This window comes from Hyperoodon ampullatus (genome assembly GCF_949752795.1).
Source record: "Hyperoodon ampullatus genome assembly, chromosome: 4".
NCBI lineage: Eukaryota > Metazoa > Chordata > Mammalia > Artiodactyla > Ziphiidae > Hyperoodon > Hyperoodon ampullatus.
In genome coordinates, this window is record NC_136917.1 from 32,637,859 (window position 1) to 32,665,232 (window position 27,374).

Consider the following 27,374-nt stretch of genomic DNA (forward strand, 5'->3'; position numbering starts at 1 on the left):
TTTTAAAAATTAATTATATATCTTTGTATTTTTTTTTAATATAATTTGCCATCTTTCCAAACTAGTGTATACATTTCATGCATTGTCAATGGCAAAACACTATCTTATTTTATGACTGTCCCATCGTTCATTTAACCAGTCTCCCATTTTGGGGTATTTAGGTTCTTTGCACATTTTTCAGCAGTTACGGATGGTTTTGTGAATGTAGCTAATTCTTGATTAATTCCTCAAGATAAATTCCTAGAGCTCTTAAAACGACCTTGTGACAGTGTAGGTATGTTTTGATTTGTACTGCCACATAGCCCAGAAGAAAGTTTATTTGAGTTGATTTTCCTTCCAAGAGAGCAAGAGTGTTAGTTTCAGAGCATCCTTGCTGAAACTGAGTTTTAATGTTCTTGAAAATTTTGACCAATTAAATATTCTGCCCTATGAATATAAATGGTACACAGGAGGTGACATTCCCTAGGTACAGACCTGATGTGGCGGTGCCTCAGGTAACTCCTTGCATGTGTTTGGTTTGTCTCTTCTCAGATGGAGTTCGATGAGAAGGACTTAAGACGGGAGATCAGCTACGCCATTAAGAATATCCACGGAGTCAGGCAAGTTCCCCGGGGGGAGGCGCCGTGTTCCCTTCACCTCCATGGTGCCACCCTGCAGCGAGTTAGTCTCCACAATCCTTGGGGTGCCCCGACTGGGAGACCTGGAGAGGGCTCTGGGATGGTTTGCAGTAGCTGTCAGTCTCTCCCTCTGGGTCTCCAAAGGCACTCGAGGGTGGATGTGCTTACTTCTGTGTGGATCTGTCGTAAGCCCCACGGCTGTCCACTGCCCTTGGGTTAAACATGGGTTAAAGGGCCCAGTTACAGTGGTCAACCAAGTCAGAAAGCTCGCTGCAGATTTGCCCTGGGGGGTGGGGAGGAAGTCAGAGCCAAGGCACAATTGCAGGAACCCCAGCATTTGTCCCCGTCATGGGTGCCCCGGACGCCTCCTGGGTCCCCACCGTTTTGTTCCCGCCCTCCACTCTTGTGTCACCGTGGGGTCCTCAGATTGCCCTGGGGGGTTCCAGGTAGCGGACGTGGGCGTCTGACCCCCAGACTTGCTGCAACCTTGGCTCTCTCGGGAGCCCAGCCCGTGCCTATGAAATCGCTGACCGTGCTTTGTTTCTCTCTGACTTATCTCCCCTGCCCCCCCGCCCCGGGTACGGATGGTTTTAGGACCGGGCTCTTCACCCCGGACTTGGCATTCGAGGCCATTGTGAAAAAGCAGGTCGTCAAGCTGAAAGAGCCCTGTCTGAAATGTGTCGACCTGGTTATCCAGGAGCTAATCAATACAGTTAGGCAGTGTACCAGTAAGGTATTGGACCCTCGGCAGGGTGACTCCTGGCCTTGTGGAAACGGGGCTGTGGGAGTTTGGTATCAGGCTCCCAATGCTGCTTGGCCTTTGCCCCGCTGGTCCCCCTCCCTCCCCTTCCCAGATTGCCTCAGTTTCCAAGAACGTGGCCTCTACCCAGAGGCTGGGGCAGAAGCGTTTTGGCCTGGATGTAGCCCGGGGGTGCCAGGCCTCCAGATTCCAGACTGGTGGGCAGGGCTCCCTGGGACCCTGATACCAAGCTTAGCATGTGTCTGATGGGGGTCTTGCTGGGCTGTTGCTTTGCTGTCTTCTGGGAAGCAGAGAGGGACCTCGCGTCACCTGCTGGAGGCCAAGCTCCCTGAACCTCCCTGCCCCTCACAAATGCCTTCTTGACAAATGCCTGGCACCCTCAGGCTTTCCTGGAGCCAGCCACTTCCCTGTCCCCAAGGCGCCGAGAAAGGCCCAAACGCCAACGGCCTAAGGAGTGCTCGGCCCTGGGCTCGCCCCTACCAGCCTCCACCAGCTCCCGCAGGAGCAGTGCTGTCTCCAGGCAGTGGCCCTCGGACCCCCGGCCTGGTTCCCGGGGCAGCACATGTTGGCCAAGGTGCTGAAGCGCTTCCTGGTGGCCAGTTTGTGCTTGCACGTCCCCCATGGCCGTGGAGCTCTGGGTCGGCCTTCCAAGGCAGGAGTTTCTGCTTCATCCTTCTGTTCTCAGTCTGGAAAAGCCCACATTTGCTTCTTAAGCTTCTTCGATTGGAAAAGGGAAGGGAAAGAAACCCAGATGGTTTGGAGATGTTTGTCCTAGAGCTCATTGTCACAGATACGAAAAGGAAAGGCCTCCCCAAACCTTTAGCTGTTCGTACGCTGACTCCCATCCGTAGCACTTTTATAATTAAACCCCAGGCTGAGCCCACCCCTTGGACCCAGGTCGCCTCTTGATCCGAAGCAGCTTCCGGGGCAAATGCGGGCGCAGGCTCCTCCATGCATGTCACTAACCAGCTGACTCTCGTTTCTTCTTTCTCTGTCTCCCGTCCCGCGTGTGTGGCCTGCACTGCCCCTGGGTGTCTTTTTACCTCATCCCGCCCTCCGCATGACCCAGGACGGGGCTCTTCACCCCCGACATGGCCTTTGAAGCCATTGTGAAAAAACAGATTGTAAAACTCAAAGAGCCGAGTTTGAAGTGTGTTGATCTCGTGGTCTCAGAACTGGCCACAGTCATTAAAAAGTGTGCCGAGAAGGTAACAGAAGGTTTCATTATTATCACCTATGCATCTGTCCCCCATCTTCTCTTTCCCATCTGAGTCTTAACCCAAGCATCTGGGAAACTCTGCCTCGGCAGGAACCCCCTTCCGTGGGCCAGTGGTTGCTTGGAGACATCTCAACTTTGCCTTGGCAGACACAAGGGGGTGGGCCAGTCGCACTTGGGTTCCACCTTTGCATTTTGGGCCTCTGACGGGGATGGAAGGCCTTTGATGTGGCCAGATGCACTTACTAAGCAGGCAGCAGGGATGTGTCCATGTCCATCCCTGGAACACTTTGAGAAAGGTGGTTTCCAGACTGCCACCAACGCGGTGAAACACTTCGCCTGTGTGCTGATCTGCGTGTTCTTACATCACAAGGCATTTAAGAATTTTTCAGAATTCCTTGGCGGTCCAGTGGTTAGGACTCTGCAGTTCCACTGCAGAGGGCCCGGGTTTGATCCCTGGTCCGGGAACTAAGATCTCACAAGCCGCGTGGTGTAGCCAAAAAAGAAAACGGAATTTTTCCTCTAGTGATTTTGACCATTTGCTCAGTTTTTCCCAACTCGTCGTCTTTCCCCAAACCATGGAAATTGGGCTTCTGTGCGTTGGTTTGGTTGCTGCTGCAAAGGCTGGGGCAGCGGGGGTGTCAGAGGAGTGGATCCCAAAGGTGAGATGATTGGGAGCAGTTTCCCGCCTCCCACAAGGGAGTCCCTCCGAGGTCGATGGCCCAGATGCTGGCCCTCCCCCCATTCTAGAACGGGCGCTGCTGTGCACTCCTGAGCTGCGCTCGGACCCTCGCCCTGGTGGCCCAGGGGCTTTAATTACACTGTGTCCTTGCTCTCACCCAGCACTTCGAGGGAGGGGGGTGGCTGTCACCCGCTTTCTCCGCCACTTTCCACCTCTGAAACGCATTCTCGAAAAGCACCTCTGCTTGTGTGCGGGCACCCTCTTGGTCTCTCCGGCCCACCGTCCCCCCACCGTCCCCTTCCTGTCTCCCGGCTGGAGCAGCTCTGAGACAGGAGCGGGGTGGGGAACCAGTGGGCACACTCCATGTCACCCCCTCTCCGCCCATGTTTTCCGTTTGGCTCACGTTGCTGCCCAAGCCACGAAGACCCAGCCGACGCCGCCACTCTGCTTTCCCTCCAGCTCAGCTCCTACCCCCGGTTGCGAGAGGAGACCGAACGAATCGTCACCACTTACATCCGGGAACGGGAGGGGAGGACCAAGGACCAGGTACTGGCTTTTTGTTTCATTCTTCAGATACAGTTTATGTGCAGTAGATCTTGGTTGTGCAGTATGAGTTTTGACAAATGCATACTGCAAGGTCACCACCACCTCACCCAACATACAAAACAGTTCTGCCACCACCCCCCAAATTCCCATCCTTGTGCCCCTTTGTCAATCCCTCCCCGACCCCCAGGCCCACAGGCCCTGGCAACCACTAGGCTGCTCCCCGTCCCTGTAGAATGTCATGCGAACAGACTCTTGGCTGTGGTAGCCTTTTTTTTGCAGTACACGGGCCTCTCACTGTTGTGGCCTCTCCCGTTGCAGAGCACAGGCTCTGGACATGCAGGCTCAGCGGCCACGGCTCACGGGCCCAGCCGCTCCGCAGCATGTGGGATCTTCCCGGACCGGGGCACAAACCCGCGTCCTCTGCATCAGCAGGCGGACTCTCAAACACTGCGCCACCAGGGAAGCCCCTAGACTTTCTTTTTTAATATATATATATTATTTTCCATTATGGTTTATCCCAGGAGATTGGCAGCTGTTTATTCAAACTGGAACCAAAACAAGCCCACCTGTTGTATTTGCTTGTGAGATCACCTTGTATAAAACAGTCCCTCTCCCCTTGACATTGACGGAGAAGAAACTTGCTCATTTGTCCTTTACGGGGTCCCCCATTCCCTCGAAGCTTCTGTAACCTGGAAGTTTTGTGAAAAGCTTGAGAGATTCTAATTTGTTTTGTTGTCATGGTTGGCAAGAATGCTACTGTCCCTTCCATACACACCAGAACCCCCTGTTGCCCCACTGTTGTCATGGCTGGGCTCCGGGGCAACAGGACTCAGACCTTCTAAACCAGCAACAGTGTCTCCCATGGACGGAGCACCCCAGCATTTTCCAGCAACCCCCAAGATCCGAATGCCTGGCCCGCTTTATGCTTGAGGGTTCAGAGGCACAGTGAAGTGACAGGACTGTTTAAGGGCCTGTGTCTTATCTGAGACGACATCCTGGCTGGCTGGTGTGTGCCTTTGTGCCCGTGTGTTTCATTTTAATGTCCTCACCTGGCCAAATTACCTTTGCCAGTTTTTTGTTTGTCTTTAATTTTACCTAAGTATAGTTTTTCTGGTTTTTAAAAAAATTTTATTTATTTTTGGCTGCGTTGGGTCTTCGTTGCTGCATGCGGGCTTTCTCTAGTTGCGGCGAGCGGGCGCTACTCTTTGTTGCGGTGCGCAGGCTTCTTATTGTGGTGGCTTCTCTTGTTGCAGAGCATGGGCTGTAGGCACGCAGGCTCAGTAGTTGTGGCTCGCAGGCTGTAGAGCGCAGGCTCAATAGTTGTGGTGCACGGGCTTAGTTGCTCTGCAGCATGTGGGATCTTCCCAGACTAGGGATCGAACCTGTGTCCCCTTCATTGGCAGGTGGATTCTTAACCACTGCGCTACTAAGGAAGTCCTTTACTGAAGTATAGTTGATTTACAATGTTGTTTAATTTCTGCTGTACAGGAAACTGATTCAGTTATCCATGTATATACATTCTTTTTCATATTCTTTTCTGTAATGGTTTATCACAGGATATTGAATATAATTTCCACCTTTGCCGTTTTAATGAGGCACTTATAGCATGCCGGACACTACTCTCAACATGACATATTGTGACCTATTTAAGCCTTTGCAGTGAGGCCTTATTGCCCTGTTCCAGGCCTCGGAGGCCGCACTTGTGGCTACCACATTGGGCTGCCTCACTCTGCTCTTTTGGCCCAGTCTTTCTCACTTGTGAGGCCTTGGTGACTGGAAGCACCCATGCCCCCTTTCCCCTGCAGATGGGCCCCAGGATATGGGAAGGGGTGGGTGGGTGACCGCTGTTCTCCTGCCTGGGAAACAGCGTGGTTGTTCCGGGGCACCCCCTGCTGGCGGGTGCGGGAAGTGCTCTGGCAGCGGCCCCTCCCTGCCACGCTGGGCTCTGTACTCACCATGACCCACGCTTCCCCCCAGATTCTTCTTCTGATCGACATCGAGCAGTCCTACATCAACACGAACCATGAAGACTTCATTGGATTTGCCAAGTATGTACTTTTCAAGATAGCGGCTGGTGGGGTGGCATGAGTGTCCACCCTCAGAGCCACGCCTTGAGAAAGGCGGTCAAGTTGGGATTCCGCTGCTGGGCCGGGGCACGAAGGTCTCTCTGTCATGGGTCCCCAGGTGAAGCGCGGGGCCATCGGAGAGCATCTGGAAGCTTTGCTGGGTAGCAGCGACCCCCCAGCCTCGTTGTCCCCAATGCACCCCCTGTGGGGCATCCCCATGGTTAGTTTACGGAGGAAAGGGCAGTCCAGTGGTCAAAGGCTTCGAGAAAGGGCAAGGCTAACTAGCGTTCAGTGCTTCCTTTCCTGCAGGATTTCTCAGAGCCTTTCGTAGACTCACATGCAGCTTTCCCAGTCTCCCCCACATGCACTGGGCCCTTTCACTGAGCAGCTCAGGGGCTCAGGGCTCCAGGGGCTGCTCTTTGGGAAGTGCTGCCAGGATTTGCATGGCTTCTGTCTATATGCTGTAGATTTAAAACTAGAACCTTCCACGGCACCTGGATAAGGGGCCAGAAGAGCAGGGAGCTGATTTCAGCAGGATATAAATATAAATGCTGGTGGCCTCCAGTGTCACCCACTGATGCCATCAGCCCCCCGCCTCGGTGAGTATCACACAGATTGTTCTGATGGCTCATGAAGGTCCTCTTTCCGGAGCCTGATAGAATAACAGGCGGTTGGTAGCCAGCCTTCTTGTATTTGTTTAGCCAATATCGCTGGTGTGCTTTCATTGCACCAGGCCCTGTGATAACAGCAGTGAGCAGGCCCAGACCCAGGTCCCCACCCTGAAAGGAAGGTCCTGCGCCAGGGACAGAGCTGGCCCCAGGCAGTTCAGACACAGTGTGGTCAGTGCTGGGGTCGGGCTGTCCACTGCCCGTGGGAGTCTGGAAGGTGGCCTTGTGGCCTGGTCTTGGGGGTGCAGGGAGGAAGGGGCTAGCAGGCTGGGCAAGAGGGTCTTCCCGTCCAGGGTCTCTGCTGGCTGAGTAGTTCCCTAGGTAGCCATTTATCAGTGCACTGAGCTCTTCTGTGCTGGACACGTGGTCGGTGAGTGGAATGAATGAATGAGTGAATGAATGAATGAATGGGGGGCATGATTAGAAGCTGCTGCCCCAGCCCAGATGAGCTGAGGGCCCCGGCCGGACTGCCCCTGCTGTGGGGAAGGCTGAGGGGCCCCGGCCGGGGATTGCCCCTCAGGCTGGGCTCTCAGCCTGGGGAAGCAGCCCCACTTGCTCCTGTTCCCCCAGCAGCCGGGTGTGTGGGGCCTGAAAACGCTGGTCCCCCTTTTCAGGTTGCTGCTGCTTTCCTCACCTTGATGTCTCTGCTTCTCACACTTCATCCACAGTTCCTTCTCACAATCTCTCCTGTTTTTCCTTTGACCACTCCACTCTTTCCTCTGGATTCCTGGGCCTTCCCACTTGCCCCAGCTGTTACTATACTGAGCAGCTGGTGACCGGGTGGGTATTGCCTGCTGTGTGCCTTTTCCCTAGTGTGTGAACGGGGGACGCCCTGGCTGGGGGCGGGGCCCACGGTGCCAGGCTCCACCCAGCCCAGGCCCAGGCCCCAGCCCTGGGTGGGATGTCGCAGGGGCCCCCGGAATAGCCACAGAGCACTGCCTTTGTCCTAGGACAGTGAACAAGCCAGACCTGGGCCTTGCCTTTTCAGAACCCAGAGGCTGAGGACCCACACGCTGTCGTTAAGCCAGGTCTCATAAGGAGGATGTCAGTTGGAAAGGAGGGCAGGTGGAGGGGCTGTGGGAGAGGGCAGTGAGGGACGAGGCTTGGAGAGACCTTCCCAAGGAAGTCACGACGGCCAGGCGATGGGGCCGGAGCGGGGTCAGAGAGCACTGGAGACAGGGAAGGAAGGCTGAGAAGCAGGAGCGTGAGGAGGCCAAGGCAGGGTGGAGGGGAGAGGTCAAGGCCTCTTCGCCAGGAGGGCCGGCAGGCCAAGGGGAGCACTTTGGATTTCCCCCCCAACACACACCACACACACACACACCATACACACCACACACGCACACGCACCACACACACACACACAGACACACACGCACCACACACGCACACACACACCAGACACACACACACCCCACACACACACACACCACACGCACCACACACGCACACGCACCCCACACGCACACACACACCCCCCACACACGCACCCCCCACACACACACACGCACCACACACACACACACGCACCACACACACACACACACACACACACACACCGAGGAGGCAAGGGAAAGAGGAGCTGCCAGGCATGTGTGAGACCCAGGAAGCCCTTAGGAAGTAGAGCATCTGGGACCTCACCAGCACCCAGACATCACTGTGAGTGGCTTAGCTCTGTGTCCTTCAGACACTATTGATCCACCTCCTTCCTGTGCTTAGAAGTTCTGGGGTGTTTCCTCACTGCCCTCGAAACACTAAAAGCAAGGCCCAGAGAAAAAGTCCTTGTAGTAAATGTATTGATTCTTAGGGAAATCATTGGATAAATTCCACTTCCATTCTTTTCTTTTTTTTCTGTGCCGCACGGCATTTGGGAATCTTAGTTCCCTGACCAGAGATTGAACCCATGCCCCCTGCAGTGGACGCGCAGAGTCTTAACCACTGGACCGGCAGGGAAGTCCCTCATTTCCATTCTTAATGTTCCACCGTTTACTGATCTAGGAACAGAAGCCTACTTCCTTGTTTGAGTTTTTTTTTTTTTTTTTTTTTTTTTTACGGTACGCAGGCCTCTCACTGCTGTGGCCTCTCCCGCTGCGGAGCACAGGCTCCGGACGCGCAGGCTCAGCGGCCATGGCTCACGGGCCCAGCTGCTCCGCGGCATGTGGGATCTTCCCGGGCCGGGGCACGAACCCGTGTCCCCTGCATTGGCAGGCGGACTCTCAACCACTGCGCCACCAGGGAAGCCCCGGAAGCCTACTTCCTTAACACACATACACGCACGCACGCATGCACGTGCACGCACACACACACACAGAGGCACACACACTACCTTATCCAACAGCCAGCTTGAACTTTAAGGTAAAATCCCAGAGGCAGTCAGTAAAGGAATTAAACAAGATGTTTTGCCTTTTCTTATTGTTTCAAAAGTTCCAGCTAAAACAGTATGATACGAAAAGACAATATGACCCCTAAGTAACAGCAGTTAACAATTGGTTGCCGGTGGTGATAATGATGGTCCGAGTAGAAAATATATTAGGACAAACAAGGGAGCTGAGTAGGTGCCCACGTACAAAATAAAGGAGACTTGATATGTCTGTCTGTTGTGAGCTAGCCAGCAAACAACATAGATGAAGAAGAAAAGAGATCTGGGACTGTAGGTAAATAAGGGACCTTGCAGAAACACATTGACCTTGACTGTCCTCTGACTTGGGTCAGGAGCCATCCAAGATGAGTAGCGTTTTCATGGTGAGCAGCTGTCCCATAGCCTCATCTCCCAGGCTGGATGGCCCTGTGGTCAGAGCCGCTCTGGGCCTGGTGCCCGGGCCAGGATGGGAGGAGAAAGCGGGAAGAAGCCGCAAGTTTGACCCCCCAAACACTGAAGGTTACTCTGAAGCCAGCATGGCTACCTCCCAGCCACTTGGGAATCCAGCTTCCCATGCCCGCTCTTGGAAGTGCCAGGACCCACTGACTCCTAGAAATAGCTGGCGCTCTCAGGAGTGGCCGAGATCAGGGATGAGAAGTCAGGGTTTAATTCGGTATCTCGTTCGTTCCACGAGCCTGCTCTCTTTCCCTTGGGCAGCCCTTCGTACACGGGGGGCTTCTCTCTGCCTCTGCCCTTGGCCCCCACTCGGGAGAGAACCCCGCCTGGGCCACGAGGGCCTCTTGCTCCTCGTCCCTCTGGGCTTCCCGCCGCATGAGCTCTCTCTGTGCTTTGGTTTCAGCGCCCAGCAGAGGAGCACCCAGCTGAACAAGAAGAGAGCCATCCCCAACCAGGTAACCGCCCACCCCTGCACCCTCCGCGGCCCACAGCTCCACCCTCGGGGGTGGGAGGGCGCTAAGGGACCACCGAGCCCAGCGATGGCACCTGGCTCATAGCATGTCCCACCAGAAACCGCCCCCACACCCCGCCAGCCTCTCAAGTCCACTTAGGTTTTGATATTTTGGGAAACCAAAGGAGAGGGGCAGCCCAGTCCCTCTGGTGTCTGCAGCCACATTGGGTTCCCGGGCCCAGCCCTGGAGACTCAGAGCCTGGGGGGAGGCTGGTTATGACAGGCGGGTCTGGGGAGCCTGGGGGTGCTTTGATCCCCATACCTGGAGAAACCCAGAGCTGTATGGGGGGTTCTCTACCTTGATGTCATGCCCCAACCAGAGGCCTTGTGAAGTAAGAACAGCTTTATATAGGCCAGTATTAGGTGCCCTTTTTTTTTTTCCTGCTTAAGAAAACACATCATCTTTGCAAAAATTTCTGCCGGTGTCCCCTGCCTTCTCCACGTCGGGCGGGGGTCGGGGTGGGGGCTCTGCTGTTTATCTTGCACGATGACAGAGCCCTCTGGAAAAGAAAGGTGTAACCATTGCATGATTTTTTTTTGCGCTTGCCATAGGTAATACATATATTGTTGCTTTTTCATTTCGGGAGATGATAATGAATTAAATATTAACACCATGAATATAATTAATAGCATGTAATTTTTTTTTCTTTTGCTGTTTTCTCCCCCTGCTCTTCTCTCTCCTCATTTTTGTGCCTTTCCTGCTTTTTCTCCATCCCCTCATGTCCCTTACGTCTCTTTTCCTCCGCCTGCTCTTCTTTGATTTCCCCACAACCCTAACTTTGCATTTTCAAAGGGGGAGATCTTGGTAAGTACTCACTTAGTGTGGTAGCAAACATTAGAGAACCTGGTAGTGGTGGAGACCACGCCACCCCATAATAGCCCCTCCCCCACCGCCACCCCCTGCCAAAAATAAATAAATAAATAAATAAATAAATAAATAACAGAACAACTAAAAATCCAGCTAACCTTTAAAAACCCCTGCCGTGGCTCCCACCTGCCAGGCTTCGTGTTGCCCTGGGCTAAGCTGACTCACACAGGCACTAACCTGACCACTGCCCCCATCTGGTGCCCACCCCTCCAGCCCATTCCTGACATGATTTCCTTGTTTCCTATAGGTCAGGGATGGCAAATACTCAGCTAACACCCCAGGCCTTTCTCCCTTCACCTCCCTGGCTGGGGAAGATTTTGCTTAAGCCCTGCAAGAGCTTATTCTTGCCACTGCCACCACTCTGTTTCCAGACAACACCATGCAGAAATTTTCCCCTCCTGCACTCAAGGCAGACATTATTAATTGATCCAGCATTCTTTTCCTTGTACCTCTCTCCTGTCCTGTGCCCCTGGCAGACATCACTAATTGATCCTGGCATTTTTGTTTCCTAAGCATGTCACTACTCCTCATTCTGTGGCAGATGTGACTAACTGGTCAAGGAATTTTTTCCCCCATGTGATAGCTTTGCACGTGATACCCCTCCTGTACCCATGACAGACATTGATCAGGGGACTCTCTCCTGGATGCTGCCACTATCTTCCTGCCTCCATAGCACATACGATGATTGATTAGGCTGTTCTGTTGCACTTGCCCCTGTCCCTTTGCCAATGGCAAACATCACTAATTGATCCTAGTGTCCTTTCCCACAGTGCCCAGAATTCTCACCACAGTGCTACCCATTGATTGGTGAATGGTATTTGCCATCCCTGTTTTAGGTAACACCTCTTCTCTGTGTGTGACCCAGCCCAGCCCGGCAGGGAGCAGGCAATGCTCACTTCTGAGAGTTGGGCTCTTTTCAAGGTGCTTGCCTTTGGGCAGCTGGCTTTGGCCCTAGCTCTCCACCTTGGAGACCATGGCCTGGCCACCAGCCTTAACCGAGGCCTCCTTCTCCGGGGTTCTCTCCCCCCACACTGGGCGGGCCCTACTGCTGCCCTCTGGCAGGGATCTTCTGGTGACCCCAGGCTCTTTCCAGTAGCTGAGCTGAACCCCTAACAGGACCTGGAAGATGCAGAAGAGGCCAAAGCTTGCCATGGTTGGGGGCGGTTGCAGGAGGAATGGATTGTCCTTGGGCCCATGGTTCCCATTTTCCCCGTGTGTCACCCCCAATCCCCTTTGAATGGTTTCTTCCCTCTAAACAGCCCAGGGGCATGTTTCTCCCCACACCCATACCCTGAGAAGTTTAGTCATTCTTTTCCTGCCAGATTCCACACCCCTAGCCACGAAGCCCAGCCCTGCGGTGTGCGTGGCTGTGGCTCCTGGGTCTCCCAGCCATGGTTTCCATCCCTGCCCAGGCGACTCACCCAGGGAGGAGGTGGGCCCCAGCTGCTTCGCTTCTCCTGGCAGCCCTTCCTCCCGCCCCCAGCGTGCCTTCCCCCCGGAGCACGGGAACCCCGCCTGCCTCTTCTGTCTCCCCAGCTGACCCTACTCCTGCCGCCCCCGCCCCCCTTTTCTAAGCTCAGTCCCTTGGGCACAAATCTGGCTTTTGGATGAGAAGGCCCGAGCACTCCTTTTCCTCTAGACTCAGCATCTGTGTCTGCCACCAGCAGCTTGCCCCTCCCCAGGGCAGGATTTTGTCTCTGAATCCCCTTGGGCTCCCACACAGGCAGCTCTCTGGGTGGCTCAAGGGCAAAGGGACCTGAGGGGGGCCAGTGCTTCTCCAGGCCTAACTAGCAACCTCCTGCCCCAAGGCTCAGATGTGCCATTTCCAGCATGGCCACATGCCCTGGAGCATTATAAGGGCCCCATCTGCTAGCTTTGACCTCTACCTGACCCAGGGTGGAGGCAGGCAAGCCAGCTTGGCCACCGAGGGGTGGCGGTGGGGGCACATCTGCCTCCTTGGGAACGAGGCTGGGCCTGGGAGTGTGGAGGCCTTGCCATGTGAGGACTTCTTCTCTGGGGAGCACCCAACACACACAGCCTCCTCCCCGCCCCGGCTGTCGATCAATGACTGAAGTTTAGAAGCACCCACTCTAGACCTGGACTAAGACAAGGCAGGCCCTACCCTGCCCCTGAGGGAGCGAGGAACAGGTGGGGACAGGCACCCACGCAGCTCTGGAGCTGGGTGTGGTTGCCAGATGCAGGGGCTCCTTCCTGGGTCCTTTGTAGGACGGCCTCGGGCCTGAGTCTGGAGACCAGCCTCGCCCCCGGCCTGACCACCCGTCCCACTTTGCCCGGGACTGAGGGCGTTCCCAGGACTTTGAGGGCTAAGCCTGGGGACCTCCTGGACAACCCAGGGCGGGTCGGTCACCCTGCTGCCGGGACTGAGACCGTGACCTTGTTGGGGCTGACAGTCTCTGCCTGCTGCCTGACGGCCACAAGACTCCCAGGTGCTGTCTCGTCATCCCAGGGAGGGAGAAGCCTTAGCATGGGCTGCCAGGTGGCATTTCAATGGTGGCACAGCCTGGGCAGGGACTTCTATGTGGTGCAGAGGTCCCTGGTCACTCTGTGGCCGCCTCTGCCTTCCTGGTCTCTGAGGCTTAAGAGCTCATTTCCAGCCACAGGCGGGTGGTGGCCCTGTGAAGATTTGGTGTGCCTGGAGGCAGGACAGAGTAGACAGGATGAAGCCCCTCTTGAGACGCATCCACTAGGGAGGCATGTGGGAGGCACGTGTAAGGGCCCAGAGGCAGCAGCAGGGCCCAGAGGCAGCCCCAAAGCCCTACCCCACCCTGGGGGGTACAGCGCTATCCTTTCCCCTCTGTCCATGGCCACTGGCAGCCCACCTCCTGCAGCTTAGCCCAGTTTGTCGCTGCCTTGGCCCCGGGCGTCCCTGCCTGCGCCTACTCGTGCTTCCCACCGCCCCGGGGTCCCCAGTCCAGAGTGGTGGGAGGCTCTAGCCCACAAGCGCCTCCATGGCCCGGGGAACATGGGAGCGTGGCCTCCCCAGGCTACCTGCGTTTAGCTGTCAGGTGAGTCCCCCACGCAGGCCTGGGTTCCGTCTCCTGCTCAGATGACAGCAGTGGCCAGATGAGCCCCATCTAGGGGGTCTCCCAGCCCAGAACCCGGATTGCCAGTCAGAAAAGTGGGACCACGTGGCTTAAAGCCAGAGTGGGGCATGATCCTTGGCGGGTCCCCTGGGCTCAAACTTTTGTCCCCAGCCCTCTGGGTGGAGGAGTCTCTTCATCCTCATATTCTGAAAAGAGCCTGTGGGGAGGGGAGCCCTGGGGCGGGGGCTGGCCTTGACTCCTGGTCAGAGCAGGTCCCTGTGCCCACCGATTACCTGCTTGGGTGAGCCGGGCAGCAGAATCAAGCCTCTGCCCGTTGCCTGGGCGACTCCTCCAGCTCTGCATCCACAGCCGCCTTCCACAGGGCGCGAGGGGCAGGGCCCAAGGGTGTCGCTGATACCGCGTCTCACCAAGACAAGTGTGATTCCTTCAGTCACATCCAACGTGACATGGCCCCCCCCCACACACAAGCCTGGGATGCCCTCCTCTGGGCCCCTTCCAGCTGGGAGTACCTTTTGCCACCTGTGCTAATTCAACCTAACCCCAAGCGCAGAGGGGCTCCCCAGGGACCCAGTTCCCAATCAGCCTGGGGACTGTGAGTGAGTCCACGTCCGCCTGCCCGAGGGCCCCACGTTGGTCTCCGTTGGGAAGTGCTTGGGGCAAGGTGGCCTGGAATCGGGGTGCCTGGCTTTGGGCTGGAGGTGTCTCTGCCATGGTCCCCGGTTTCCCGCCTTGCTGGGGGCGAGGGCGCTGGCCACTGCGCTGGGGCAGGCCGGGCTGGGTGGTGGCCGCTGTCCCCTGCTGAGCCCCGCCCTCCACCCTCCAGGTGATCCGCAGGGGCTGGCTGACCATCAACAACATCAGCCTGATGAAGGGCGGCTCCAAGGAGTACTGGTTTGTGCTGACGGCCGAGTCACTGTCCTGGTACAAGGATGAGGAGGTGAGTGGCTGGCAAGGGTGGGATGGTTGGGCAGTTGTGGGTCGTGCTCTCCACACCTCCCTCCTCTGGGTGGCGCTCCCTCAACTTACTGCTCATTCGGGAAAGGCTCCCTGAGCACCATCGTACCCCAAAGCTTACCATTCGGATGGTATCAGCCAGGGCCGCAGGGTGTCCAAAGGCACTGTGCATCATATCTGAGCCCCTCACGGCCCCCTGTGCAGTCGTGCCTCATGGGGGCTGGGCTCCCTGAGGAGGAAAGGGACATGGGGGGAGGCTCCAAACTGATTCCACCCTTCAAAATCATGGCAAGGTGGGGGGCTTTCAGAGGGGGCACGGCCTAGGGTCGGGGACTCAGGTTCATGGTGAGGCTGCTGGGGTTCCATTTTCTACAGCTAACCCAGACTCAGCCAGGCCCTTAGCCTCTCTGGGCCTCAGTTTCCCCATCCGTGAAGTGAGGTAGAATGGCCCTTGCATCCTTTTTCTTTTTTTTTTTTTTTTTTTTTTTTTTTTTTGCGGTACGCAGGCCTCTCACTGTTGTGGCCTCTCCCGTTGCGGAGCACAGGCTCCGGACACGCAGGCTCAGCAGCCATGGCTCATGGGCCCAGCCGCTCCGTGGCACGTGGGATCCTCCCGGACCGGGGCACGAACCCGTGTCCCCTGCATCGGCAGGCAGACTCCCAACCACTGCGCCACCGGGGAAGCCCGGCCCTTGCATCTTTGAGGTGCTCAGTCACGGTGTCTGTCTTGAGATCATTCCACATGTGCTTGTCCTCCTCAGAAGGATGAGGGAGGCCTCTGGGAACAGCACCAGGAATAATAAGCACAGGGGGTGGTGTTGCACGTTGCCTCGTGCCATGGTCTCCCTGAGCCTGTGGACGGGGCTGTGAGTGCACCCCTGTTCCCTGGCCCAGCGGGCAGCCCCACTGGGTGCTGCCGTGCAGATCCCTCGTCCACCTCGGTCCATCCTCCCGTCCTGAGTGGCCCATTTCGTGGCTTAGTTCTCTTAACAGAACGACAGTACCGTGGCTTAGTGGCCTGGGAGTGAAGCCACTCCTCTGGTGTGACTGCCTGTTGCCACTCTGGCACAGGCTTCCAGGGGCCACCAGCGAGGGCCAGTGTGTTTCTCTGGGTTGCCCTGCGAGAGGCAGCACAGGCGCTCCCTGTCGTCAAGGTGGTATTAGGTGGCTATCGATTTGCATCTGTCACAGAGGTCCCAAATGAAGGCACTTACAGAGGTGGTCTGTTCCTTGCCTGCATCCCGGCAAGCTTGGCAGCCCTGTGCCGTGAGGCTGGCCAGGGCCCTGGCTCCGTCTCCCCCATGGCCATTGTAACACATAGCTCCTCCTCGTGGTCCAGGATGGCTGCCCCATGCCCATCACCACGTGGCCACAGGAGGGAGGGAGTTGCCTGACAAGGAAGGCACACGCATCCCTCTGCGCACATGCTCTGGAATCTTTGCTTCCGCTCTGTGCTTTGCCCACGTGGAATGGCACAACCTCCAGCCCGGCCCAGGTGCCCCTGGAGGAGAGGCCGGGCTTCTCTGGTCGCCCCTGGAGCTGCCCTACCTGGCTCTCCCCCCTTGGGGTTTTGGGGTGACCCGCACACCTGGGGCTTCACTGGCAGCTGACCCCATCCCAGAACAGGCAGGCCTGTGCCCAACCATGTGTATTTCCACCCAGGCTCAGAGACAAGACAGGTAGAACTCTGTTGGCACCTCTGGGTAGCCCTCTCTTGTTTATGAAGCCCCTGCCCTGTGCCAGGCTCACTGGCTGGGAGAGCCTGCCATGGTCCCACACGGAGGGCATTCTCTTCTTCCTCCTCGTCAGTAGATACTCACATCCTTTTGTCAGGGAAGGAAACTGAGGTTCTGAGCAGTGACTTGCCCCCATGTCACAGGGTGGGGAAGTGTCCCCGTGCGGTGGGTACAGGACACAGGCTCCCTGACCCGAGGCATCTCAGCCCCACACCTGGACCACTCCCCAGTGCCCAGGCAGGAAGCGGTTCCCACAAGTGGCGGGTGTTTAAGAGTAGAATGTCATCATCCCACTCCCCGTGAGGCCGGAGACTCATCGCTGGAATGTCGTGAAGGCTTGGGAGCCCCGAGTCCCCCAAGGGACCTTGTCTGGGTGGCTGCTTCTAAACTGGGGTTGTCCAGGACCCTGGCGCCTTCCTGGGTCGAGATGCAGAGGGAGGGTGGGCGGGACCGGGCATTTCTCAAGGAACCTGCGTGGCCAGATCCGCTCCTCAAAATGGCCGGGGTGCAGTGTGGGTGGGGATGACGCTTGCACTTTTTCTCCCTCTCTTTCCTCCCCCGCAGTCTGAAACCCAGTCTGCTCTGTGCTGCATCAGCTGTCAGATAAGCTGAGAGCTGGTTCGCACCTTTGGGCTTTGGGGGTCCCCGGGGCAGTAATGCCGGGCCTCAGGCAGTTGGAGAGGGGGCTTCTGGGCCCAACCCCTAGCCTGGCGATTCGCTGTATGGCACAGCGAGAGCTGTGAGCCCAGTTTTTGACTGAAGGAGGGGCCCTTCGTTTCTCCTTCGTCTGGGGGTTGAAAGCAGGAGCCCCAGACCCTCCCTCGGGGCTCCAGAGCAGAGACGGGGGCAGTGCTGGGAGGAGGGTCGAGCGCCGCCGGCGGTAATGAGAACCAGCAGACCTGTGAATGGGGCCCTGTGTACACCCCAGACACAAAGCTGGCTGAGATCGGGGAGAGGCAGGCGCGAAATCCTGTCTGTCTGTCTGTCTGTCCGTCCCCCGCCCTCCCCCATCCCCGCCAAGTTAGGATCCCAGCAAGGGCCCTGAAAATCACACAACAGGGTGGCCACCCCCGGGGTCAGGCCACCATCGTAGAGAAGCCTCAGAGAGAGGCAAGACACCAGTATTTCTTTATTTAAAAAAATAAACAAGAGGTGGTGGTTACTGGAGGGTAGGAATAGGAGGTTGATTCCGCCAGAGCCCCCAACCCCTCAGCCGGTGTTGGGGCTCTCTTTGCCCCTGCCCGGCGCCTCTTTTCCTCCCCGGCACCCACCCCCGCCCAAGCCCTTCTTCTTTATTCCAGAATCTTCTGTCCAGGCCTCTGGCCCGTGGGGAGGAGGGAGGTGGGTAGTGGCACTCACCTCCTGGTCTGCCTCGCTGCGTGGGTGGCAGCAAGTTTGGGTGGGGGGCCCATCCCGATGCGCCGCTCGCCCGAGCCCAGCCTAACCAATGTGCAGACTACTGTACACATTCAGAGCCCCCTGAACAGGTAGTCTGAACACTGGGTTGGCGGGGCCGGCTGTCCTTCCCGCGGGCCCCCTGGGCAGCAGCAGGGCTGCAGCGCCCCAGCACCTCCGAGCAGGCGAGGAAGCCACTGGTCCGCCCGCAACGATCTGCTTCGTCTCTTCTGACGTGGCACGGCCGGGGCCAGTGCGCATCTGGAGAAAGTTGTGGGTTTTCAGGAAATCCTAAGGAGGCGGGGGGGTGGGGGGACGGGGGGGGCGGGGGGCGGGAGGGAGGGTTTGGGTCCGTGGCCTCTGTGCACAGGAGAAGGTCTCTTTGGGGGTGGGGGCGGGGTACATGCATGCCTCCGTGTCTGTGTGGTGTGTGTTTGTGTCGTGTATGCGTGTGTGTGCGCGCGTGCGCGCGCGCGCGTGTGTGTGTGTGTGTGTGTGTGTGCGCGTGCGGGCAGCATCAGGAAGGCAGCCTCTGTGCTCTGGGCGGAATCACGCTATAAACACTTCCAGATGTGGTGTCTCACTCGGGGCCCGAAAGGACTGTGACTCAGTTACTTGGCCTTAGCCGGCCAACTGGAAGCTTCCTTCCTCATGACATGATAGGGTGGGGGCAGCAGAGGCTCTTCACAAACTTCCGGGCCGGGAACTCCTGCCCTGGCCCTTTCTAAAGCCCCCCAAAATTCTTCCCTGAGAGGTTGGGGGGCCCCGGGCTCCACGTTCCCTGGCCTGCCTGTACCCCCCTCCCCTGCCCCGGCTCCCAGCATGAATGGGGTTCCCGCCTCCTTGGCTCCTCTCCTTGCCCAGAACCCGGTGGACTGACTGACCCTGGAGCATAAGAGTGACAGACAAACAAAAGAAAATCCCTGGCGCCTCGCAAGCACCAGCTCTGGGGTGGGCATGTGCTCGGGACTTTCACCGTGTCTGTCCTCACCTTGCACCAGGAGGACGAGACTCCTACCCATCTTTGACAGCTGAGGAAACTGAGGCAGAGAGGGGCAGTGACTTGCCCAAGGGCACAAGGCTGGGGAGGGGCCGGGCCCAGCTGAGCTCCTAACGCCTCAGTCAGGACTGAGCCCACGCACAGAGCCTGCCACTCGCTCCTGCCTACCGTTGAGTAGTCCCGAAACTCCAAGTGGTCCTCCACCCTCTGGGGGGGGCCCCTGGGCCCCCTTCCCCGCCACCACTGTGGCTGCTCTTGATTTGGGGAGGAACCGCCACGTTGGGCTTTGTTCTGAGGCCGTCCGGAGGTCAGGGGTAGGACGGGTGAAAAGAAGTGAGCTGCTGTGTGAGGGGGGCAGGTCTCTCTTCTCCAAAGATGCCCAGGAGGTCAAAGACCAGGAGGGCAGTGGGGAGAACCTGGCTTCTGAAGTCCCACCGTGGCCCACTCCACCTGCTGCGTGGCCCTGGGCGGCCCGCTTCCCTCTCTGAGCACGATGCTTCCCTGGCAGGGATGTGTGAGAGGGCCCCATGAGCTGTTGGACAAGCAGCATTTCCCATCAGTCCTTGAGAGCTGCTGTGGGTCGAGTGGGAGTCAGGGAGGGGCGGGGGGGTACCCTGATGCTGTGCTTTGGTTTCCTGATGTAGAAAACCCAGTTAATGCGCTGCCACCTCCTCCCCCCGCCCCCAGTAAAGATTAATAACAATGCATCTCACGGACCTAGGCGTATCGTAGGTGCTTAGCTAACAGGAGGTGGGCTCCAGAGTGTGACTCTCAGCTCTGAGACTCACCAGGCCCGTGCCCTTGACCGTGAGACGCGTCCTGTCTGAGCTGCTTTCCCCAGCAGCCGGCAGGACTGCCATGCCCAGCACTCGGTTGGCACTTCCTTTTTTTTTTTTTTTTTTTTTTTTTTTTTTTTTGCCATACGTGGGCCTCTCACTGTTGTGGCCTCTCCCGTTGCGGAGCACAGCCTCCGGACGCGCAGGCTCAGCGGCCACGGCTTACGGGGCCAGCCGCTCTGCAGCATGTGGGATCTTCCTGGACCAGGGCACGAACCCGTGTCCCCTGCATCGGCAGGCGGACTCTCAACCACTTCGCCACCAGGGAAGCCCGGTTGGCACTTTCTGAACAGGGCCACCCCGGCTTTGGGACTCAGGCATCAGCTCACGGGGGCCTCGCTTTCCAGCCCCCTCCCCCGCCCCCACTGCCTGCCCCTCTATGCCTCCGTCTGTCTGTCTGTCTGCCTCTCTCGAAAATGGGATCATATTGGTAACTCACTTGCAGGCTCGTCATGAAGAAGTAGTCGTGTTAATGGTTTCATTCACTCAGTGGTTGGAATCTGGGTGGAGTCAGAGTCAGCCAGTTTTGAGCATCCACTGTGTGTCAGCAGTAAACCAGACAGACAGGAGTCTCCACCCCGCCGAGGATCCAATGAGTCGTCTAGGTGACCCTAGGTCAATAAGCAAGATATGCGGGGTGGAGGGGGAGACTTCCCTGGTCCAGTGGTTGGGACTCTGCGCTCTCACTGCCGAGGGCGTGGGTTTGATCCCTGGTCAGGGAACTAAGACCCCGTAAGCCGTGCGGCGCAGCCAAAAAAAATCCAAAAACATACGTGGTGTGTTGTGTTATGTGAGGGGAAGCGCCAAGGGGAAAAGTAGGGGGAGAGTTTGGGGTGGGGTCAGGGCAGGCCTCTCCTGGAGGGTCCCTCTGTACAAAAGAGGCAAGGAGGGCACCAGGCCGGTGTTGGCGGGGGTGGGGGGGGCATGCTAGGTGCAAAGGCCCTGGGGTAGGAGCCCGCTTGGGATGTTCAGAGAGTCACAAAGGCCAGCGTGGCTGGGGCAGGTAAGCGACGGGGAGGGCGGTGCCAGACTAGTTCACCCGAGGAAAAGCAGCATGGGAGGCGTCTGGTGTTGGCCGTGGTCCTCCCGGTAGAGTCCAGCCCAGGGCAGCCTCAGGGCCTCAGTTAAACAGCCCAGGGTGACCCCTCCCCTTTCACCCTCAGGAGAAAGAGAAGAAGTACATGCTGCCTCTGGACAACCTCAAAATCCGCGATGTGGAGAAGGGCTTCATGTCCAACAAGCACGTCTTCGCCATCTTCAACACGGAGCAGAGGTGAGTGCCCCCGACCCCCACCCCCCGAGGTCCCAGGGAGACCGATGGCCCCCGTTCAATCATTCATCAGTGTCCACCGAGCACTTGCTGTGAACAGTCCCTACCCTGAGGTCTCACATTCCAGAGAGGGTGTCAGTCAAGAAACAGAAAAGTGCTTCTGTGGGGTGGTCAGCGGGGTGGGGAGGCCCCTCTGGGGAGAGATGAGGATGAAACGATGCAGGAGCCCTGGAGGGTTCTGAGCAGAGGAAGGATGGGAACCTGGCTCTGCTGCTCACCGGCGCCCCCTGGTGGCCACGAGGGGAACAGGCTGAGGAGGCGAGCGTGGGAGACCAGGGAGGAGACGCCTGCACTGGCCCAGGTGGGAGATGGTGGGGCTGGACCCCAGTGGGGCTGAGGACATAGAGGAGGAAGGGGTGGATTCCAGTAGAGCGACTGAACTCCTGGTGGGTGTGGGTATGAGAGCAAGAAAGGTGTTGCTCAGGGACTGAGCTGCCATTGGCTGACATGGGGAAGGCAGAGGCAGAGTAGGCTCGGGGCCAGTCGGAGGCTGGGTTGGGGTGATGCTGAGGGAGAGGGACCTGTGAGACACAACGTGGGGCGCGGGGGAGCCAGCTGGGCAAGTATGAGAGACTGGTGTTCAGGAGTGCGCTCCGGGCAGGAACGTGAATTTGGGGAGTTGTCGTTGCATGGAGGTGTTTCAAGTCTAAATGGGATGAGATTCCCTGGGCCAGTATAACAGAGAAGAGAAGGGCCCAGGAGGCTCTCGGTAAACCCATGCCAAGGGGCGTTGGTGGGAGACTTTGGCAAAAGCAAAGACACTTCTCTCAGCTCAGGAAGAGACCCAGTTGGCAGGAGGTCTGAGAGCAGGAGGAAGGGCTGAGCATGGACCCAGGAGGGCCCCTGCCCAGACTCACACCCTCATCCAGGGAATCCCCAAGTCAGGGGTCAGCTGTCAGCCAGGGCCTGGTGGTTCTTCATGACTGGCCAGCAGGCACTGACATCCTCCTTCCTGGCCCCAGGATCACCTTCCCCACTGCCCATCCACATGCACCAAATCCAGCTGAGCCACCTGTTTTGTGCAAGAATCGTTCTATCCTGCTTTGTTCTGGGCTGGCCTAAAACTCTTGAGACCCACTTTGACCGTCAGCTGGCTCCAAAAACCTTTATAACCCTTTTAGGCTCATCTATCCCTACCCCCCACCTCCCCTGCCTAAGAAGCCCTAGGGTGTGTGGGAGAACCTGGGTTCTGCGATGGGACAGGCCTGCTGGGAAGCTCTTCCTGGCTGTGTAACGCCAAACAGCCATCCCACCTCCCTGGCCTTGTGATCCCCTGTGCAGCGGGGTGGGGGGTGAAGATATTACCTAATGTATCATTTAGGGGTGAATTCAGGAAACCCAGAATGATAGTAGCAGAAACAAGATAGAAGTTGGGTTTTTTTAATATAAAGTCCAGACTTTACCATCCGGGGCAGGTTGGACACCCCCACAGGCATCCAGGCCCAGGCCCTGCTGCTTATTTCTCAGCTCTCCTCCTCTTTGTCCAAGATGGCTGCTCAAACTCCAGCCATCATGACGATGTTCCAGGCAGCAGGAAGGAGGAGGAGCAACAAAGACATGCTCCCTTTCCCTGCTCTCAGCTCCCTCCAGAAGTCTCAGGGCAGCCACTCACTGACTGCTGGTTGGCCTGAGCACTGTTGTGAGGCCATCCGTGCCTAACCTCAGACCCAGATCTCACTCGAAGACTTTGGGACAGCTTGGCCGTCTCAGTCACACCTGCCTTGTGGGACAGGATGGCATGTGTGTAGCATGGATCCTGGCCTGTGTATGGAGAGCACTGCCCAGAAACACTGGTTAGTGTCTGTCCGTTTTTCCCCCAGCCTTTTGGCTCTGCACCTTCTGCTCACAGACCCACATTTGCCCAGCAGTTCACAAGCCTTTGCTGGGAGTTTCAGTCCTGCCCTGGCCAGTTCCACCTCCCTCCCAGGAATCGGGGCACATGCTGGGGGACCTTTACTGTCCAAGGCAGTAGCCACTAGCCGCACGTGACTGTTTCTTTATTTTTATTAATTTTTATTGGAGTTTAGTTGTTTTACAATGTTGTGTTAGTTTCTGCTGTACAGCAGAGTGAATCAGCTATACGTATACATATATCCCCTCTTTTTTGGATTTCCACATGTGACTATTTAAATGTAAATTGATGGAAATAAAATAAAATTTTACATTCACTTTCTCAGCCATGCTGGCCCCATTCCTGATGCTCAGAAAGAAGCCACTGGTGGCTCATGGCTACTGCGTCAGGCCAGAACGTTTTTTTGGATGATGCTGCTGTAGCTTCTCTAGAAACACCTTGATGGGAGCTCCCCAACTGGCGGAGGGTGTCGTGGGTCACTGCCCACTTCTGGAGGGGTCGTTGGCAGCCTTTGGCTCCCCCAGGAGAGCATAAAGGAGGGGATGGGCAGCTCCCAGGGGAAGGAGAGGAGTCGCTGAGCCCACAAACAAAACACTGCCGATGCCGCTAGATGCAGACTCTTGCTGAGCACACGCCCTGCTGTCGGCACGGTTTTGGGTGTTACAGGCACGAATTCACGGTACCGCCGTCAGCCCAATGGGGTGCAGGGGCTGCTGCCATCCTGGGGCCTCTGGTCGTGAGTGCCCCCGGTCAGGGGTGAATCCTGGCCAGTCAGGCCAACCCCAGAGCCTGAGCACCAGCTCACTGCACCCACTGGGCCCACGGGCAGGGTCAAGCATGCGCCTTTCCCTCCCTCCCTCTCACCACAGGAACGTCTACAAGGACCTGCGGCAGATTGAGCTGGCCTGTGACTCCCAGGAGGACGTGGACAGCTGGAAGGCCTCATTCCTCCGAGCCGGGGTCTACCCTGAGAAGGACCAGGTGAGGAGCGCCCTGCCCGGCCGGCACACCTTGAGCTGAGCTGGGAGAAGAAGGGCGGCCGGCATCTCACAGGATGCGTCATTTCAGGCTGTGTTTGCCAGCACTCTCTGAGGGCATGTAGCCCATTCCCTCTTGAGCAGACAAAGCAGAAGGGGCTGGAGAGGGTTCTGTCATCGGCGCCCAGAAGGTTCTCCAACTAAAGTCAAGGACAGGGACACACGTGGACCGGGATCCAGTCTGCTTTGTTCTCTCTCCTTTTTTCCTGTCCTTGAGGCGGAGTGAACATGGCCCCCAAATTAACATGTTCCAATCCCCAGGTGAGAGGCACTAGCCCACCTTGGACTGTGGTCACCCCCAGGTCCGGGCAGCTCAGCCCAGGGGCAGGCAGGGCCACATGGTGCCAACGCGGCCATGAGGGGCCAGCCCCAGAGGATCAGCTGCGGGTGGGGTAGGGCAAGCAATCCCCAGAGGAGGGGGGCTCCCCACGCTGGACTCAGGCTGCAGTCACCCCTCATGGCCTCCCCTCCCCGCTTGCAGGCAGAAAATGAGGACGGAGCCCAGGAGAACACCTTCTCCATGGACCCGCAGCTGGAGCGGCAGGTGGAGACCATTCGCAACCTGGTGGACTCCTACGTGGCCATCATCAACAAGTCCATCCGTGACCTCATGCCAAAGACCATCATGCACCTCATGATCAACAATGTGAGTGCCTGCCCCTCCGGGTCCCCCTTCCCCCAAGACAGGGGGGCAGCCGCAGCCAGATCTGGGCTGAACACAGTCTGTATAAAATCAGAAATGAGAGCGAGGGCTTCCCTGGTGGCGCAGTGGTTGAGAGTCTGCCTGCCGATGCAGGGGACGCGGGTTCGTGCCCCGGTCCGGGAAGACCCACATGCCGCGGAGCGGCTGGGCCCGTGAGCCATGGCCGCTGAGCCTGCGCACCCGGAGCCAGTGCTCTGCAGCGGGAGAGGCCACAAAAATGAGAGGCCCACGTACCGAAAAAAAACAAAAGAAATGAGAGTGAGTCTCACCACCTTTTAAACATCACAGTCAGGATCCCCAGCCTCTCTTGGGAAACGGGAAGGTACAGACACATGGGGCTCACACTCCCATTTAATCGGGTCATTGAAGCTACCACCACGCTTGTGCACTTTCTCTAAAGTTTTTCAGCCTTACAGTAACCCTGGGAGAGGGCCTGCTATCATCCCCATTTTATAGACAGGAAAACAGAGGCCCAGAGAGGTCAAGAAGCCTGACCCAAATCACTCAGAAGAGCGAGGGGTGGGATTCAAACCCAGGCTGAGTCTGTCCCCAACTGTGGCCTCCTGGTGGCCTGTAGCCCGGCCTGCCTTCACCCCAGGGCGTTACCTACTACCCCCAGGGCTCCTGAACCTCTCAGGGTATTAGGCTTCTCTTCGGTGAAATGCAGCTGTACTGATGTCTCCTGCTCCAGGCTGCTGGGAGGGTTCAGGCCTTGGGCTCAGCACTAGGCACTCAGAAAGCTATGTAACCCAGGTTCAGTTTACGTTGTGAGTATAAAACCTCTAAATACGACAGAGTCTAAAGCAAAAATCCCATGCCCCTTCCCTTTCACTCCATTCTTCCCAGTCTCTTCTTCAGTGGTGGTCAGTGTTAAGTTTCATGGGTGTCCTAGTACCTTGTTCACATATAGATGGGATTTGCTGCAGCTATGAACGTTTAAATTCATGTATGCTTTGACCCAGCAGTTCTTCTTGCAGGGATTTCTCCCACAGAGACGTTTGCCAACATGCAAATTGAGCACGTACATGGTTATTCTTTTCAGCGTGTTTTATAGTGGCCAAAAATAAGAAATCTCTATCCATTTCTTAGAATCCGTTAAATAAATATCCAATCTATTGCAAAAAATACCAAAAAACAAAAGGATGAGAACTATCTCCAGGTCTGTAATAACTTTTTTAAAACAGAAAAGGTATAGAGCATAACAGAATGATCAGAAAGGCTCCATTTGTGTAAAAACGGAAGGGAAATTATCTGTCTATTTATAATATGCCTAGAAATCTGGAGGTTTGTACAAGGACCTAGTGACCAGTTGCTCCCTAGAGGGAGAACTCAGGGGGCCTAAGTAGCCCTGAGTGGACAGAGGAGTTTTCACTGTATCTTTAGGTTATATTCTATTTTTCCTTTTACTCATTTTTCAGAATTTAAATGTTTGACTAGCTAGTGCATTTACGTGGTTCGCAAATGAAAAACCACCCAGCACTGTCATCTTTGTACATGTTGAAAGTTCGAGAAAATTCATCCATCCATATATGTATTTTTTTCATGTTCTTTTCCATTATAGTTTATTATAGGATATTTAATATAGTTCCCTGCAGTATACAGTAGAACATTGTTGTTTATTTTATATATAGTAGTTTGTATCTGCTAATCCCAAACTCCTAATTTATCCATCCCTCCACCCTTTCCCCTTTGGTAACCATAAGTTTGTCTTCTATGTCTATGAGTCTGTTTCTGTTTTATAAATGAATTCATTTGTATCATATTTTAGATTCCACATACAAGTGATATCATATCCATTCTTCTTTATGGCCGAGTAATAGTCCATTGTATATATGTACCACACCTTCTTTATCCATTCATCTCTCGATGGGCACTTAGGTTGCTTCCATGTCTTGGCTATTGTAAATAGTGCTGCTGTGAACATAGGAGTGCATGTATCTTTTCCAGTTATAGTTTTGTCTGGGCATATGCCCAGGAGTGGGATTGCTGGGTCATATGGTAATTCCATTTTTAGTTTTTTAAGGAACTTCCATACTGTTTTCCATAGTGGCTGTACCAATTTACATTCCCACCCACAGTGTAGGAGGGTTCTTTTTCTCCACACTCTCTCCAGCATTTATTATTTGTAGACGTTTTGATGATGGCCATTTTGACTGGTGTGAGGTATACTTCACTGTAGTCTTAATTTGCACTTCTCTTATAATTAGCGATCAACATCCTTTTTTTAAAAAATTTATTTATTTATTTTTGGCTGCGTTGGGTCTTTGTTGCTGCGCATGGGCTTTCTCTAGTTGCAGCGAGTGGGGACTACTCTTCGTTGTGGTGCGCGTGCTTCTCATTACGGTGGCTTCTCTTGTTGCAGAGCACGGGCTCCAGGCGCTCGGCCTTCAGTAGTTGTGGCTCACAGGCTCTAGAGTGCAGGCTCAGTAGTTGTGGCACATGGGCTTAGTTGCTCCATGGCATGGGGGATCTTCCTGGACCAGGGCTTGAACCCATGTCCCCTGCATTGGCAGGCGGATTCTTAACCACTGCGCCACCAGGGAAGTCCCCAACGTCCATTCTTAAAAGGACAATTGTAGAAGGAGACTTCTCTTATGAGATCTCATACATCCACTGAATTGATATTTCAGTCTCAAAACCACTCTTGCCCTTAATGGGGAAGCTCTGGAAGCATCCCCTCCAAAATCAAGAACAAGTTGGCCATTTCCACTTTTATTTAA

At 56.1% G+C, this 27,374-nt stretch overlaps 1 protein-coding gene across 7 annotated transcripts in view; it reads left to right on the forward strand.

Annotated features, from left to right (window-relative positions):
- DNM2 (dynamin 2) overlaps positions 1-27,374 on the forward strand; it is a gene marked incomplete at its 5' end in the record, with an annotated part of 93,850 nt that overhangs the window by 61,146 nt on the left and 5,330 nt on the right. For 4 of the 7 annotated variants that reach the window (XM_079701950.1, XM_079701947.1, XM_079701949.1 and 1 more), the window contains 9 exons: positions 532-599; positions 1,212-1,350; positions 3,735-3,821; positions 5,799-5,869; positions 9,771-9,822; positions 14,635-14,748; positions 20,896-21,005; positions 23,784-23,895; positions 24,433-24,597. In XM_079701950.1, the coding sequence (XP_079558076.1) occupies positions 532-599; positions 1,212-1,350; positions 3,735-3,821; positions 5,799-5,869; positions 9,771-9,822; positions 14,635-14,748; positions 20,896-21,005; positions 23,784-23,895; positions 24,433-24,597 (918 nt within the window). Of the gene's footprint in view, positions 1-531; positions 600-1,211; positions 1,351-2,446; positions 2,586-3,734; positions 3,822-5,798; positions 5,870-9,770; positions 9,823-14,634; positions 14,749-20,895; positions 21,006-23,783; positions 23,896-24,432; positions 24,598-27,374 lie in introns of all 7 variants that reach the window. The other 3 variants (XM_079701948.1, XM_079701953.1, XM_079701952.1) reach the window with 1 other exon arrangement.